General features: G+C 40.1%; 1 protein-coding gene across 14 annotated transcripts in view; it reads right to left on the minus strand.

Annotated features, from left to right (window-relative positions):
• The window catches only part of ACACA (acetyl-CoA carboxylase alpha), a 286,753-nt gene that overhangs the window by 69,124 nt on the left and 198,674 nt on the right, over positions 1-18,955 (minus strand). For all 14 annotated transcript variants that reach the window (XM_024979601.2, XM_005219975.5, XM_059877716.1 and 11 more), the window contains 1 exon segment: positions 4,072-4,341. In XM_024979601.2, coding sequence (XP_024835369.1) covers positions 4,072-4,341 — 270 coding nt within the window.

Genomic DNA, 18,955 nt, shown 5'->3' on the forward strand with positions numbered 1-18,955 from the left:
TTGGGTTGCAGCAAGCAGGGGCTACTCTTCAGTTGCGGTGCATGCTCTTCTCATTGCATGGCTTCTCTTGTTGTGGAGCAGGGACTCTGGGGCATGCGGGCTGCCGTAGTTGCAGCTCCCGGGCTCTAGAGCACAGGCGCAATAGTCATGGTGCTTGAGCTGAGTTGCTCTGCTGCATGTGGGATCTTCCTGGACCAGGGACTGAACCTGTGTCTCCTGCATTGGCAGGCAGATTCTTTACCACCGATCCACCAGGGAAGCCCTCCACTTCCTGTTGAGAGTAGACTTTGGATAGGGGGAGGGGCAAGGCCAGAAGCAGGAAGGTCCATGAGGAAGCGACCGCAATAAATGCAATAAGAGATGATGGGGACCTAGATCACGGGGCAGCAGCAGAAGCACTCAGAGGTGGTTGTGCTCTGGGTATATTTTGAAGGCTGGGATGCACACGCGATTCACTGACAGAGAGGATGTGAATGTGAGAAAGACAGGTCAAGCATAACTCTAAGATCTTTTACTTACACAGAAGAATAGAGGTATCATTTATTGAGCTAGAGAAGACTGTAGGAAGAACAAATGCAAGGAAGGTGACTAGAAGCTGCCGTGAGGCAGATGTGCAGGAAGAGAGGTTGAGTCCGCACAGATGAATCTGACGTTCGGGGGTATTATATCAATTTAGAAGTTAATCAGTTTATAGATGGAATTTAAATCTTGAGGACTGGGTGAGATGACCAAGGGTAGGTGAATAGAGACAAGAGGAGAAGTTCAGGGACTGAGTGTTTTAGGGACTGAGCCCTAAAACACTTTTTTTCTTTCTACCTCACCTTCTGTAAAAGCTATCTTGCCAAAGCGCCAGGTGAGGTGGCTCTGGGCCCTGATGGGGTTGAGGCTGGGAGATCCTGGACTTGGTTCTGCTACAGCCTTTGTGACCTTGAAATATATCTCCATTCACATTTTAAAAAATAATTTGAAAAATTTGAGATAAAATTCACATTAACATAAAACTGGCCATCATACAGTATACAATTCAGTAGTTTCTAGTATATTCAGATATAGTACAACCACCACCACTATCTAATTCTAGGATACTTCTATCATCCCAAAAGAAACCCTGTATTTAATAGTAAAAGTGAAAGTCACTCAGTCATGTCTGACTCTTTGTGACCCCATGGAACTCTCCAGGCCAGAATACTGGAATGGGTAGCTATTCCCATCTCCAGGGGATCTTCCCAATGCAGGGATCAAACCCAGGTCTGCTTGCATTGCAGGCAGATTCCTTACCCACTGAGCCACAAGGGAAGCCCAAGAATACTGCAGTGGGTAGCCTATCCCTTCTCCAGCGGATCTTCCCAACCCAGGAATTGAACCAGGGTCTCCAGCATTGCAGGCAGATTCTTTACCAGCTGAGCTGCCAGGGAAGCCCAAGTACTTAAGAGTGGTCATGAACAATTCTCATATACTTTTGAAATGAATTTTACTGAAGCATAATTTACAGGCAACAAAATCCATCAGTTTTAAGTGTTGAAGTTTGATGAATTCTGACAAATGTATACATTTGTGCATATTTGCCATTACAATCAAAATACAGAACATTTCCATCATCCCTTGACACTCTTAAAGACGTAAAAGGCAGCAAAGGAAACTGAGAAGGAGTGTTAGAAGGGTAAAAAGGAGATTATGGGGTCCTGGAAACTAAGAGAAGAAAGTATTGCAAGGATGAAGGTATAACCAACTGCATGGAATGCTGCTGAAACGTCACATAAGTGAGATTCACAACAGAGTTTAATAATACGGAATCAATAGCAACCTTGACATAAGCAGCTCCAGTGGAACGGTGTGGGTGCAGGAGAAATACATGGGTTCCAGAGGGGATGGGAGGGAGAAGCGTATCTGGAAACAGCAAGAAGAGAAACTCTTTTTAAGAAGTCTTGCTGTGGAGTTCCTCTGGTGACTCAGTAGTAAGGAATCCACCTGCCAATGTAGGACACACCAGTTTTATCCCTGATTCGGGAAGACTCCATGTGATAAGCGGGACATGTAAGCCTTGACATACTCCTTTTCCTATTTGGAACCAGTCTGTTGTTCCATGTCCAGTTCTAACTGTTGCTTCCTGACCTGCATATAGGTTTCTCAAAAGGCAGGTCAGGTGGTCTGGTATTCCCATCTCTTTCACAGTTTTCCATAGTTTATTGTGATCCACACAGTCAAAGGCTTTGGCATAGTCAATAAAGCAGAAATAGATGTTTTTCTGGAACTCTCTTGCTTTTTCTATGATCCAGCGAATGTTGGCAATTTGATCTCTGGTTCCTCTGCCCTTCCTAAAACCAGCTTGAATATCTGGAAGTTCACGGTTCACGTATTGCTGAAGCCTGGCTTGGAGAATTTTGAGCATTACTTTACTAGCATGTGAGATAAGTGCAATTGTGCAGTAGTTTGAGCATTCTTTGGCATTGCCTTTCTTTGGGATTGGAATGAAAACTGACCTTTTCCAGTCCTGTGGCCACTGCTGAGTTTTCCAAATTTGCTGGCATATTGAGTGCAGCACTTTCACAGCATCATCTTTCAGGATTTGAAAGAGCTCAACTGGAATTCCATCACCTCCACTAGCTTTGTTCATAGTGATGCTTTCTAAGGCCCACTTGACTTCACATTCCAGGATGTCTGGCTCTAGGTGAGTGATTACACCATCGTGATTATCTGGGTCGTGAAGATCTTTCTTGTACAGTTCTTCTGTGTATTCTTGCCACCTCTTCTTAATATCTTCTGCTTCTGTTAGGTCCATAGCATTTCTGTCCTTTATCGAGCCCATCTTTGCATGAAACGTTCCTTTGGTATCTCTAATTTTCTTGAAGAGATCTCTAGTCTTTCCCATTCTGTTGTTTTCCTCTATTTCTTTGCACTGATCGCTGAGGAAGGCTTTCTTATCTCTCCTTGCTATTCTTTGGAACTCTGCATTCAGATGCTTATATCTTTCCTTTTCTCCTTTGCTTTTCGCTTCTTTTTTTTTTTTTTAATTTTATTTTATTTTTAAACTTTACATAATTGTATTAGTTTTGCCAAATATCAAAATGAATCCGACACAGGTATACATGTGTTCCCCATCCTAAACCCTCCTCCCTCCTCTTCTTTTCTATTTGTAAGGCCTCCACAGACAGCCATTTTGCTTTTCTGCATTTCTTTTCCATGGGGATGGTCTTGATCCTTGTCTCCTGTACAATGTCACGAATTTCCATCCATAGTTCATCAGGCACTCTGTCTATCAGATCTAGTCCCTTAAATCTATTTCTCACTTCCACTGTATAATCATAAGGAATTTGATTTAGGTCATCCCTGAACGGTCTAGTGGTTTTCCCTGCTTTCTTCAGTTTAAGCCTGAATTTGGCAATAAGGAGTTCATGATAAACGGAAGGAAAAAACGGGGTAGGGTTGGTGACTGCAGGGGTCAGTATCTATGTGCTAAAGACACAGACGTGTCTTCTTCTAACATAGAGGGAAAACATGATGATGCAAGAAAGAAGGGGGAGGAGCTTTGATCTATATCCTTAAGCTGGCAAGAAGGGAAAGGACCAAACACAGTGGGATTAGACAGGGGGAGGGAGTCTTCATCAAAGTCTCTCTCCAGGCTCTGTGGCACAAGGGAAAGAGAAACCGTTCGCCATGTAAGAAGGAAGAAGAGTCTTCGGAGGTCAGGCAGGTTTCAAGTAGAGCAAGAAGGTTGGAGAACAATCAGAGAAGCTGAGGATCTGAGAGATTTTGCTGATAACTGACCACATGTCTTAGAAGACAAGGTGGAATAATTTAATAACGAAATTAGTAATAATAATTTTCTGGCTTAACATGTCTCACATTAAATGCACACCTACTATTTCCATCTAGTGCAACCCAAGGAATGGTGTTCTGTTTCCAAGCTGGAGGAAAGACCAGGTGAACATACTGAGAGAGAATTTACAGTGCAGTTGCTAACTTTTGAACTTAAACCTCTACTTCTCTCCCACCTTTGTACACACACACACGCACACACACACACACATATCCGTAAAGTAATCGGAAGTATTATCTTCTCTTCATCTGTACCTTGTAAGGATCCTCAGGATCTACCCAGGCCACGTGAAACATATGACGAATTTCCTCTGCCAGTCCAATTCTTGCTCCACTGTTGGCTGCTACATAGATGCGTGGGATGCCCTCTGCCCTGGCAAGCTCAGAAGCTCTGAGAAACAGCAAATCCTCTTGGGGTCCAAAGGACCCAATTCGGTAAGTGATGTCATTGCCAATAACAATGATATCTCGGCCGTCTGGATATTCTGGACTTTTAAGGGTCATTTTCCAAGCTACCATGCCAATCTGCAAAGGCATAAACAGATAGACAAATCAATACAAGCTTCTTACATGCAGAATTTTGTTCCAGGCTCCTTGAAGATATCAGACTGAATGCAGACACAACCTTTGTGTAAAGATATGCAATGCTAAAGAGCCAAGCTCCCTGTGGGAAACTAGAGCAAATATTCTAGCATACTTTTCTAAGATTATGTTGAGAACAGCTGGTTTACTATGTATGTATCTCACAGCTGTCTCAATTTCTTCTTTGGGTTTGCTCAAAGAAGATGGAAACACCAAAGTCTAAATGCACTCAGCATATGTATGGAAGAATATACTGTGGCCCTGGGAATTAAATCCAGGATTCCCTAACTTATTACCTTATTTTGTGAGATTCTTTCCAAGAAACCTTTAACATGTAGGAAAGCAGAAAGAGGACTACCTCTCATGACTGGACAACTTTTATAGTCCTTTGATAGGGCTACCCCCGCGGCTCAGTGGTAAAGAATCCGCCTGCAATACAGGAGATGTGGGTTTGATCCCTAGGTCGGAAAGATCCCCTGGAGAAGGAAATGGCAATCCGCTCCAGTATTCTTGCCTGAGAAATCCCATGGACAGAGTAGCCTGGAGGGCTATACTCCCTGGGGTCCCAAAACAAGTCAGACATGACTTAGCGACTAAACAAAAAGTATTTGAAAGGAATAATGGCAACATTCTTTACTGGCTTGCTTCAGGTATCTTCTATTTCTGCAGGAACTGCTATATCTCAACATTGCCTCCTCTGAGCACCTCCTGTCGCTTTCTCCCAACACCAGAACACCAAAGGATGCAAGTATGCAAGTAACCGACCTCTTGCTGCACTAATATATGTAAATCTCTGCTCAGTGTTCAGTAGCATCTGTCCAGCCACACAAATAAATGATACTGACCTAAACAGGTGGGGGTGACATGTCTCCTTCCAAACCCTCACAGCCCTCTCCTCTTTTAATCCCCTTCCAAATGAGAACTAGTCAATCCTTCTACTTGTTTATTCGCTAGTTCCATTTCTTTTCTAGTCACTCATACCTCAGTTACGGCTGCAGTTGTTCACGTCTGCCTGTCTGCTTCCCTATACCTAGATAAGTAATGTTTTTCATTCTTTTTTCTGCCCCCCTCCAGAATCTTTCTGTCTACCCTGCTTCCCACCCCCACCACTTGCCCCCAAACACAAAGCCTACCAGTGAACAATCCTGGTCCTGCCTATTGGAGCCCAGCCACATTTGCAGCCTTGGGCCCTCATCCCCGGGCTGCTGCGTGTCACCTCATTGGGGAGCCGGCCATCAAGAAGGGCCATTAACAGATGTAAATAGCGGCATCCCTGGAAAGCCACATGCATCACCCAGACTCGAGCGGGCCAGTGATCATAAGCTCTTGAGTACACATTCTTCAATCCAATTGCACATCCGCTGTAATCAGGCTGGTTGAAGCTTTCCACACAGCTATTTGTGATTCTCAGCATTAAGAAATATATATACGAAACACCCACAGATAAATATAAGCTATTTAATATATACCATTGGCCAAATACAAATCAAAATGGATAAAAATCCAATCACCTTCGGAAGTAAGGCAGTATTACACTATCTGCTCATTAAAGACAGAGAAGAGGAGGAAGAAACAAGATCATCCAAAAAAATAGCACAGAGAAACTCCAAATATCAGGTTAACTTTGGTCTTTTTTTTTAAGAAATTGATCAATATAATGCCTGTGTGGGGAAAAATATTTTAACTGCCTTCTCATGTGGCCCTCTAAACCCAACACTTCTTTTGCTTTTCAGGAAGGAAAAGCTATTCCCTGTGAACACATTTGTAACTGGGAAGGTTGGGTTTCACACCAAATTTTATGGTATTTTAACCTTTGCTACCTAGGCCAGAGCCACTTAGATACGAGCCCGGAAGAATCTGCTTGAACATTTGCATTCTAATGCAAACACTGTGTCCAAGTGGCACTGGGCAAGCAAATAACACTCTTATCTTTTGCTATTACCTGGGGACTCTGTGTCACTTAGGCAGTCAGTTCAGCGATTGGCCAGGTCATTATGCTTACAATATTGACTTCTAATTAGGTGTCAATACAGCAGCACCAAGAACATGCTACTCTTTATCAATGTCTTTTCAAAGTGTGTTCCTCATCGACTGTCCCCCTCCCCACTTAAAAAGTACCAGTACAGGATAGAGAGTGTTGTCTGAGTCTCGGTACAGTGAGATTCCTTTTCGATTGAGTTTTGAATAAGCACAATGGATAAGTATGTAAGGAAGCATCTGTTGCTCAATTTTTAAATTTTAAGTTATATTTAAATTTAAATATGTTTTTATATATTTAAAATATTTATATATATTTATATAAATATATATGTTTATATAAAAATATTTATATATATTTAAATTTAAATTATATTAGATTTTACTGCTAACCAAATGATGGGATACATAATGCTGAATGTAGGGCTGGGGAATCAAACAAGCTCAGATCCACATCTAAGCCCTGCCATTTATTAACTGTGTGACCCTGGGAAATTCACTTAACTTCACTGAGCTTCAAAGTCCCCATGTACAAAATTAATATTACCTATGGGTTTGATGAACAACTATTAGAAGCAGTAATCTATAATATTAACTTTACCATAGGAAGTTTTCCTTTGTCTTTCCTCTCAACCTATGCAAATTTTACCCATTCCATAAAGTTCACTCAAATTCCATTTCCTCAGAAAGCTTTCCCTAGTCTGAAGTGATCCTTCTCTTCCCAGATCTCCTACTAAGAACTTCATGTAGAGAATTCATTTGATAATTATTCACAAATGGATTAGGACTGCTTTTAGTTTGTCAGCTTGAACTGTCATATCATCTGCTTCATCACATAACAGGACTCCTACACATTCCTACACATAATATGGAAGTAATAAATATATGCTGGTTCCATAGTCATTTCATTTTTAAAACGATAGCTGGAAAATACTCAACACCAAGAGCCTAGAACATTACCCACAATTTATCTCTAGGGATCATATAATAACAGTATTAAAATATGATTAAAGTATTTTATTTTTAAAAAATAATAAGAATAATAGCTACCATCATTTGAACACTTATGTTGTATGATATTATAAAAAGTGAAAGTCGCTCAGTTGTGTCTGACTCTTTGCGACCCCATGGACTGTAGCCTACCACGTTCCTCTGTCCATCGGATTTTCCAGGCAAGAGTACTGGAGTGGGGTGCCATTTCCTTCTCCAGAGGATCTTCCCGACTGTGGAATCAAACCCGAGTCTCCCACATTGTAGGCAGACACTTAACCGTCTCAGCCACCAGGGAAGTCGTATGATACTATAAATGTTAACAAATAGTAATAATAGTTAAGAGATTAAACCGTAAAGTCTGTCTTGGTTCAGTTGTATAGCCTTGGACAAGTTGTAGAACTTTGGACAAGCCACATAACCTTGTGTAGCCTTAATTTTTCTAATTATAAAGTGGGGATAATAGTATCCTTCTGGAGGGATTGTTGAGAGGAACATCACATTAAATTAGTACCCAGCCTGGCATATAAAAGTCCTCAAATAGTAGTTATTGTCATTATTAACTTAAAAAACCATTATGATTGCCATAAGAAAACCAAGGCACAGAGGAATGAAGTAACTTGTCCTTATACCTAGAATGAATTACTTACTCTTCAAGGTATGAGTCACAATTACCGCTACTAGAGAAATTAAGGAACCATGTTCCAGTCTAGTGCCACTGCACTTAGCTGAAACAATACAGAAAGATAAACATCAACTGTGACACAGACATAAACATCATTGACAGCTAAATGCAATGTATGGATTGGACCCTGGAACAGAAAAAGGACATTAGTAAAAAAAAAAAAACAAAAACTGGTGAAACCCAAAACAAAGTCGATATCTTATTTAATTGTATTGCACCAATGTTAATTTCTTAGTTTTTAAAATTATACCATGGTTATATAAGAGGTTAATGTTAGGGGGAGCTGGGTGAAGATTAAAAATGGGAACTCTATGATTTTTATAACATTTCTGTAAATCTAATATTAAGATAAAAAGCAGAAAAAATAAATGTCTTTATCTTGACTTTAACTTTTGACTATTTAACTTTTCTCGAGGGAATATATTGACTAGTGGCGTCATTGCTAGTGTTCTGAACAGCCTTATAAAACTATGAACAGTATCTTAAAACACCCATGATGTAATGATAAATTTTAAGAAGACAGCAAGGAGATCAAACTGGTCAATCCTAAAGGAAATCAACCCTGAATATTCACTGGAAGGACTGATGCTAAAGCTGAAGCTCCAATACTTTGGCCACCTGATGCTAAGAGTCGACTTACTGGAAAAGACCTTGATGCTGGGAAAGACTGAGGGTAGGAGGAGAAGGGGACGGCAGAGGATGAGATGGTTGGATGGCATCATCAACTCAATGGACTTGAGTTTGGGCAAACCCTGGGAGACAATAAAGGACAGGGAAGCCTGGCGTGCTGCAGTCCATGGGATCTCAAAGTCTCAGACACGACTGAATGAACAACAAAGGATAACAAAATTGCATGCGTACCCTAATAACAGAGGAAGAACGAGGCAGTGGTTAAGAACATAGATTCAGAAACCAGCTGCAATGAATCTGAATCTAATGGAATCTGACTCTGACAGAATAAAGATTCAGTCTGTTTTCTAGCCACATAAACTTCGGTAAGATATTAATCTCTATATGCCTGAATTTCCTCATCAGTAAAATGGGGTAATAACCACCTTGTCTGCTGTGAAGACAAATACATGTTACATCTCAGAATCTTCTACCTGGCATATAGTAAGCACACAGTGTTGCAACGCACAGACACATACATATACACACACTCTCTGTCTCTGAAAGCAAAGCATGCTGGGGAGTGGAGTGAACACAAGTAAAGAAAACAGCAAAATGGGATGGTAATGTAGGACGATGGGACTTTGCATTTGTTTCCATTTTCCAAATTTCTTTAATATGCTTATGCCTTGATAATTTAAAAATTTTATAATGAAAGAGGGAGATGGGACTTCCCTGGTTGTCCAGTGGCTGAGACTCTGCACTCCCAATACAGGGGACATGGGTTCAATCCCTGATTGGGGAATTAAGATCCCGTATGTTGTAGGGCACAAAAAAAAAGAAAAAAAAGAAAAAAAACACTACAAAATGTTTCTTTACTGGGTAATAGGTACATGGGAGCTGATATTATTAACTCTGTTTTAGTGTGCATTTGAACATTTTCATAGTGAAAAAACAAAATTTAAGGAGAAAAAAAAATTCTCACCAACCTAACAGATTTCTCAAGTTTGAGAGGAACTGATACTAGGTTTTACTCACACTACAACAGATCACATTTATATAAAATTAGAAAGAAGGGAATAAACATACGAAAACATAAAATCAAGACTCACTTTAAAGGGAGCAGAACATCAAGAACTCTGTTGGGGCTCTCATCAACTTTTTTTTTTTTTTTAAAGAAATGCTCTGCACTGATGTGGTATAATGTAAACATATGCATATATAGGTTTATACAATATTAATATCTCTACCTGAGAAGTAACTGCTTCAGTGTTTTTCTGGTCTGATGGTTAAATACATATTTATACTTTTAAAGTCAATATTTGTACAATAGACAAGAACAGTGCCTATCAGCTAAATACATATTTAGGACTGTACCACATGTATTACAAACATGTACTAAAATCGAAAGCTCATATTTATACAGAGCCTTTCATCTTGAAGGGGGCTAAAGAGCTTTATAAACATATGTACATAAAAGGACGTTTGCCACTGATAGGCAGGCAAGGTATCACTTCACCCGCTCCCCTGCTCCTTCCAGCAGTCCTGGGTAGGAACGCATGGTGTCATCAGATGCAGGTCTGTGTCAGCTGCAGAGACACATAACACAATCACCCACACTGCCGTGCACAGTCCCTGAAAAGGGGCTGCAACCTGAGCTCAGCAACTGCTCTCCTCCACAGCAGAAGCATCACGGCCATTTCCAGCTTTGTTTTTAAATTATTCTCTACCAAACTCAACTAATCACTTGACAGAATTGAATTTGATACTGGAAATGGTTTCTGAATGCAAAATACTTTCTGTCTGATGATGAAAACTAGGCTGAAAAGCGCTTCCCTCTGCTCTTGTTCGATTTAGAGGGAGAGAGGGGGGGAAAAAAAGGGGTCACAACATTCAGGAGAAATGATTCAAAATATCCTATCTAAGAATAGCTTTGTCTCAGAGGATTGGGTCATTACTTCAGAAGACAGTCATATTTGCCTCCCGTTTAATTAGGACACTGTTAAGTTTTTCAGTCAAATTACTTTATATGGACAGGGTCTATCTATATTATATACACAATGGAGGTTTTATATTGAAAATTCTGTAACTGCCATATAAAAGCATACACAAGTGTGATAATGTGATCAGGAATATGACATTCTTCACCTAAAGCCAAGCTGCCTTGTTTATGAACTTAAAAATAACAACTGAAGGAAATTCCACCCCTGAATCCCCTTGTTTTTAGCTCCTCTCTCCCTCCAACGCTTCTATGCAATGACACCTAGTGAAATGGACACTCCAGGACGGAGAGCTGAGGAAACAACAAAAGGGGAACACGGAGCCTGAAAGGGGCGTGGGTGGGTTTGTGGTTTTAGGAGCCTCAGACTCAGGCTTTTGGGCCCTGGCAGTGCCACAGACTTCTCTGACCACTGTGTCACCCAGGCACAGACTCACCCAATGGTTCTAGGCACTTACAGCCAGTTAGAGTTTCATTAATATAGCCATAATTCATTATTTTAAAAAATATCTAATTTCAGATTATTTTTGATAACAGAGCGTTCCAATTAGTAGGCTTCTTAGGTGCAGGATTATCCACCTAAACTAATTACCTTAAAGTGAGAAAGGGAAGAGGATCAAAAGAGTTACTGCGAATAAGGTGAGGATAAGCAGAAATAAATATCTGTTTTCTTTATACAAGTTCTAAGGAAGAAAATCTTTCTTTGGCCACAGTCGGATCCTGGAATAAACACGCACCGACGAGGGAGGAGGGGGCTGGGGGGAGAAGGCAGGCAGAAGAGAACAGTCTTATTTAACCGTTTTTATGTGGGTAAAATGATTTGTGCCACAGTATTTCCATAAGAAGTGGGGCCATTATTTTCCTGTAGAAACACATTTGGTTTGAAAAGTATCACTGGACAGGACGTGAAAATCAAACCGAATGAATTATTCACAACCTCCGATCAGAGGTGATCATTATTTCTGATGCTCCAAACAGTGATTAGGATTCTGCCCTGAGATGTCATTTTCTCGCTGAGTAACACCAGTGATACAGAAAGGCATTATCTATCTATCCATATATGTATTTTTTTCTCCTGGGAGGACCTTGGTGTAATGTTACTATAACAGATAATAAAAACATGATAACATTAACATTTATTCTGATGGTGCCCATAAATGCCATTAGTCTGACACAAAGTGTCAACACTAATCATGACCCAAAATTAACACGCAAATTGACATCCACATTAATTGTACTATCAGTGTGAACAGCATGTGCAAGTGTACACATGCACACGTGCCCACCTGCGCTTTCCAAAGCTGCTGTTGTCACAAAGTAAAACAACAACGTTAAGCTCAATGAAGAAATCTGAAGGGAAAACTACGGGGCAGAACGGGACAGGAATTTGTTTTCAGGGATGTAGGAAGCGTTCATCAAGTTTAGCTATGCCGTGGGAGGCAGAAAGGGAATGTCTTTGCCTTGCCTGCCTTTCTTATATCTCCACACTTTTGAGTTCAGCTATAATAATATCTTTCTATATGGATTTAGATACAGGTTAGAGTGTGGCTGAGACGCTGAAGCTTTATTTTCCATGCTGACAATCTAAAAGTTGAGTGTTTCTGGCAAAGCCTCCAGTGACTTTTGTGCTTCTATCGCTAATGCCAGGAAGATGACCATCCAACAAGGTCCTTGGGCAGATATACAAAGAATCCTAGAATATGAGAGCCAAAACAGATGTAGGCAGCCTCTGCATCATGAAGGTCAAAAAACGAAGATCCAGAGAGAAGCAAGCTGAAGTGGAGTTCCTTTTCAGACAGATAACAAAATGCTACCTTTCCTCCTTCCTTTTGTATGTTGGGTAGAGTATTAAATCTTCACTTTTAATTGATACTAACAAAAAACAATTGCAGTTTAAACTCAGAACCTCATGGGGAAAAAATACCTTATGAAATATTAGAAAATACTGTATAGGTCTTAAAAGGCACATTTTTAAACCATAAGGAATTATAATATTTGACTTAATCTGTGCCATTCAGAAAAACCATGGTGAAAATAATGTCAATGCCTTTCCATATTGTATTATCTGCTGGATATCATGTCCCATTGCCTAGTGTCGTATGATCACATAAAAGAGCTGAAAACAATTTCCTTAACAGCTGAAAAACTCTCTTTTTTCATGCTTGGATAATTCAAAAATGGCTGAACAAACTTACCTCAACCCTTCTCAAAAGCGATGAAAGGATAAGAAAAATATCATTTTGAGAGCAAAAAAACTTTCTTCTCAGAGGCTAATTCTTCAAAAATGTTATCAAGATTAGAAGTAATCCTTTTAAACAGGGGAATCATTTTTTCCTGTACTACATATGTACATGAAACCACACTGATTTTTAACACATGTATACAAAATGTCTTAATACACATACCAATTTTTAAAAATACAGGCAATGGAACACATACAAGCCAGTGGTATTGAAAGACGGGGCACCGGGGTAATAGGTTTGATAGGCAAATTAACCAAGCTGGCCTACTGCAGTTGAGGAAGCCTCACCTATGAACCATGTAACCGAATGCTGAACTCTGATGCTCCACACCACATCTCACCCTCTGGTGTCATCTGTTGCTGTCCTGATGCTCATTATTGCCTCTAGTTGGAGCTGTAAAATTACTTGTCATAGGGTACTATATCACAGCCTTTTTCTGTAAAGTCTTAAAAATTAAGATGTATGAAAATGCTAGCAAGTATATCCTTTTGCTTAAAGGCTATCTTTAGGATTTGCTTTTTTTTTTTTTTTTTTTAAGATTTTCTGTTGTGGACCATTTTTTAAGAAGTCTTTATTGAATTTGTTACAATATTGCTTCTGTGTTTTGTTGTTGTTGTTGTTGTTTTGGCCACGGAGGCACGTGGGATCCCAACTCCCCAAGCAGGGATCAAATCCATGCCCCTGGCACTAGAGGGTAAAGTCTTAGCCACTGGAGCACCAGGGAAGTCCCAGGACTTACTTTTAGAAAGGCATGGAGGGGCCCTCTCCGCAAGTGCTGCTTTGGTTGGCCAAGGGATACATCAGGATTTCCCAAGTTAGTCAAGTTCATTGGGCCTTGGTTTGCTACTAGTGAAATGAGTCAGAATCAATGAGAAATCTCCAGCTCCAATGACAGGCATTAAGAGGGAATTTGAAAAAAACTATACATATCCCAAAAGGGTTAGGAATTCATTAGAAGTAATTCCATGGCAGGAAGACCTAGCTTTCAAAATTAGCCTATTTTTCTCATGAGGGACTCAACTTTGGTCCTGAAGATCATTTCAAAGACTTGTAACTAAATACGCTCTCTTAGAGGCTAAAAGAAGAAATGTACACAATAATTTTAAATAAAACTATCTTACCATGTATTTCATAATATGTCTTTTTCCATACTTGAAATTCCTATCTTGCTAGGCTAAAAGGATTCAAAATTGGTTTTTTAAAGTCCTTGATGAAAAATAAGGTAAGTGCCAAGTATGAATGTTTATATGTCATCAGTGGAATGTGATAGTTTTCTGCTGAGGATCTCAAAGCACTTACAAACACTCTTCCATCTTCAGGGACAGATTGGTGGCAAGGACCATTAGGCTATTTTTATAACTTGAACACTCAGTGCACAGACCATGATCCTGTTTTTCAGATCTGCTTTTCTCAGGTCTATTTCACAGCTCACCTTCAGCATGCTACAATATAAACATTCCTCTTTTCCAACACATATCTAAAAGACTGATATGGACTCAATTTCCACACCCAGCATGAAAAGGTAAACTGATTTCAAAGGAATAAGACAAAAGCACAGTAAAATACACTCAAATCAGCTTCCCATTCTGGAGCTATTCTGAGGTTAAATCGAGTAAAACAATATGCAAAGGCCTAATGTTAAACTAGAAAAATATTTGGGTTTTGTTTGCATGAGAAATGGTCAACCCTTTCCTTACTCAAGCCCACAAATACTCTCTCCAGTCAAAGGATAACGGGTTCCACTAGGAGCAGAGTCCAGGAAAGCCCAAGCAATTCCTTTGAGGGTATGGAAAATGTCAACCAAGTGAATTAAGATAGAGGGTTATGGTGTTTTTTCTAAAATAAGAGGTCCTTTGGGTTAAGAGGTCCAGCGTAAGAACTGTCAAAATGGATCTACTAATTAATTTCTTCCAATCTTTCAGACGTATATAAGCTTACCAACTTCCTTATCCAACTCCTACATTTTATTTTTGTTTTTATACTCAAATGAGAGATTTCAAAGGACTATGGCAAAAAATCAGTGAGGCGCAGGGTCAAAATGGTAAGATTTGTTTAAGCTAGTCAATACATGTAGAGATATTTATCATATCGCTCTTCCAATTTTTCTATAGGCTTGCAATATTTTGTAGTAAAAAGAAAATCAAAGAGATGCTTATACTTTGGTAGAACTGGACACCAGTGCTTTGCCAACAATTACATGACAACTAAATGTGGGCTGGGCTGAGCAGTTTTAGAACTGAATTCCTAATCACCACCATTTCATTCCTCAGAATATAAAGCAGAGCTGAAGCCAAGATACCAGTCAGAATGGCAGCTAGCCTTTCAACTTTAACTTATACTATTTTTTTCCCTCTTCAATCATCCCCTAAAAAAAATGTTTCCCGTGAAAATGTGCAGTCATGATATAAGATTCAACAGATCTCCACCCAAAGGGTTAAAAACACAATGGCATGTTCTAGGAAAATGAGGTAAAGCCCACCAGACCAACTGGAAAAAAGAGAAGGATATCACTAGATTTGCCTCCCAAAGCAGGACAATTCAAGAGTCTCATCTGAATGCTAGACTGCTGAGAAGGAAAGACCCTGACACCTAGTGCCCATCTGAAAAAACGAAGTCTTGGAGCCACTACAATTTTAAGCCTGGTAGTGTGTATGTGGAGGTGACCATTAAATTGCATTCAATTTGGAACACACTTAACCCCCAGAAAAAAGTTTAAGGAAATAATGAAGTGCCATGCAAGAATTCCAGTCTCTAACTACCAATCCTTTTCAGAGTACGCATCCTAAACCTAATTATTATAACTGCTTCTAGACAGAGCATCTTCTTCTTATCACCGTTTTTCATTATGACAGGAGCAATCAGAGGGAAGGGATGGATTCATATTGTTAAAAAGCCTGTGTTCTGAAACAGTAAGGAAAACAGGGCCCTCATTTCTATCCACACTAATTTTGCTATAAAAGGTACCTGTCTATCGTATCTTTCATCATTGCCTGCTTTGGAGATTCATCCTGTAGTTCACAGAGAAGTTTAAGGACATTTAATAAAAGGATGCTAATAACATTTCAGAATAAGTAAGAACTCAGTTTCAAGAAGGCCAGTGCTTTCTTTGTCCTTCCGGGCAAAGTTAAGTTGTTCTCCGTCAAGTCGGTTATCAGCCATTGGCTTGATCTTAGCCTGAGCCTTTTAATAACAGGATTTGGTGCGAAAAGCAGCTGCCTTGGATTGTGAACTGTTACTCAAAATGTTCCCACCTGCAATTACAGCTTCCAACAAATGATCAAAACAGATTAGCAAACTGGCAGGAAAAAGAAAACAATTCCCCCCAAATTGAGAAGTGGTGACTTCTTTTGTATCCAGGTTCAACAGCACACACTCATCCAGGCTGGGTATTTACATACAGTGCCCATCACAGGAGCGTGAAATCAGTTTAGTCTATGTTGCAATCACATTTTCCTCAATTTTCTTCTTTACTTGAAACTATTAGGAAAAAAAAAAAATCCTAGACAACTCATCTTTGGAGCTATTTGCAAGGAACACAATTCACAGATTTGGTCTACATCTTTTTTATTCCTACTCTAAATTCATACTAAACGCAATGCCATTCAAAATCTGACAATGAGAAAAATGTATTCTCCTATAGCTTTCATCATGCATAAGGTGGCATTCCTTCAGTTACGTCTCTCGATGGGAAAGGGACAACTATGAAAATAGAAAACAGACAGCAGCTAACACCACCTCAAAAAAGCTCTCTTTCTCTTGCTTTTAACACAGCCGCAGTGTTCGAAATGCAGGTCACATCTCCGCTGAAACAGCCAATATTCTTCCTCAAATGGCAAACAAGTTCCCTAAAACTAAATGGAACTGAATTGTTCCAAGTTCTGGTTCCATCACCATTTTACCTATTTACTGTCCTGGGGAAAAAAAAAATAGGGGAGAAAGACTGCTACCCACCTAGCCGATGGTCTGCTAAGTGCAGGCTTTCTGCCTTTGATTATGGGGAGAAGCATCTCAATTCATGGGGAAACTCTGCAGGAATCTCTTGTTTTACCTGTACGCCTTATATCCATGGGCTGGCTTTGAAACCCAAACTCCAGTCCTTCAAGGTAATGCAGTACCACCCACCATGATGACCTGGTGGAGCCGCCACCTTTAGAGAACACCAATTATGATGATTTAATGTCTATGGAGCATTGATGCTTTTACATCGTGCCTTGGCTCTTGGAACACTAACAGGTCATTTTTTTAATCCCTGTCTTTAATACAACTATTCCTCAAGGCTCTGTTCAGATGCCCATTCTCTTTGGGACTGGACCGATTTGCTCCCGATCTCATCAGCATGAGCTCTTTTCCTTCCCCTCACATCATTCTTGGGATAATATGTAGAGCGCCAGGCTCATGACAAACTTGTCTCTTTGGCCAAAGAAAATTAAATCGCAATTGCTGAAAGTCAGCTTGCCCTGATAAAACTGGGCTCGGCACAAGCAAATACATCCCCCTGCCACCAGCTCTTCTCTTAGGCAAGGCTGTCCCTCTGAGCTCTGACTGCTGAAACTCCATCTTCAGACTGGTCAGTCTCTCAGTGGACATGCTCCATTGTATGTCCCAGCTCTCAGTAACAGTCTGATACTAATAACCCCGACCTCATTCCTGTCATGTGGGGGCCCTATAATCTAGCGCTGGCCACTGACTGACTTCACCAGCCGCGCCGGGTATTAGTCACTAACTGCTCACCCCTCCAGAGCTCAAGGACTCAAACAGCAAGCTAACGCTCAGCTTCAATCCTACTCGGTCATTCGATGGAAAGGAAAAGAGGACAAAGAACACAGGCAACGAGGAGGGAAAAGAGTAGGACAAGATGAAAGTCAAAACTGACGAAAAGCAAAAAGAAAAAAATTTTAATACGATTAGATTTCTGGATTTCAAAATTATTATTAAAGCACTGAGCAAAGGAAAACACATGGTCTACTGCTCATAGCCATAGTCCTGTGCCGTTAAGACATCCCTTTTCCACCAAGGTTTGTTGCGTCTTTAAAGGGTTAAAAAAAACCTTTAAATTTTTTTTTTTATTCGTGTGTGTGCGTGTGTGTGTGTGGGTGGGTGTCTTTGGGTACAGAGTCCCGTATAATAAGACTATTTGTATTCATACTGGCAGAGTAAACACTACATGTTCATGCCCAGGCAGCTCTGTGCTTGTAATTTCAGCAAGAACAGAGCTCTGTCCCTCTGGGACTTCACTATTCCCCCAGTCTCCACTCGCTCAAACACAGAATGAGAGCTGAGAGAAAGCAGGACAGAAAGATCGTGGCAAGAGGTTGTATACGGTGCTGCGGCTAGCTTCCACGTGGCCAAAAACCTCATTTTGTGTTTTAATTACATTAGTTAAGAGCGTTTTTCTCTCAGTCCCATGTTCACAAGGGTGCCTTCCGTTCCTGAAGACGACACTGTTCAATGAATCAGAATTTAAGTCTGGCACGATGAGGCTTTTCTTTCTGCTGAGGGCTTCACTAAGCAGATGCTACGCACAGTGGCACACACCTCTGCTGCAACTTTGTGTGCCAACAAGTACGCATATACCTACTCTTGTCAAAATTCAATACATCCTGCCTCCCCAGCCTCTCATTTCTGCTAACTGTTGAGGCATTAGATTAGAACTCCTACAAGTCCAATTGGGTCCAATGCTCGCATCCATCTTAATACTAAACGATTTAAATTTGGCAGCCCTGGTATACTTAATAAATAGTCATGCACCTTGTACGTTTAGCAAAATTTTTTGAAAAAAAAAAAAAAGATATTGAATAAAACAGGAAATAATTGCATTTATCTCCAAAGGTCTACCCAGTCTGTTTATGGTGAACACTCAGGTAGAGATTACTCCTTCTAAGGGACCAGTTTTATCTAGGGATGAGTTCTAAGGTTAAAATAAAAACATATCTCATTTTAGGCTTATTACTATTGTTATCACTGTTGTTATAACTGTACTTTAGAAGCATAGTTAGAATCAGGAAGAATCTCAATGCATGGGGCAGAATATGACTTTACATCATTATTAACAGT

Source organism: Bos taurus, chromosome 19 (assembly GCF_002263795.3).
Source record: "Bos taurus isolate L1 Dominette 01449 registration number 42190680 breed Hereford chromosome 19, ARS-UCD2.0, whole genome shotgun sequence".
In the NCBI taxonomy this organism is placed as follows: Eukaryota; Metazoa; Chordata; class Mammalia; order Artiodactyla; family Bovidae; genus Bos; species Bos taurus.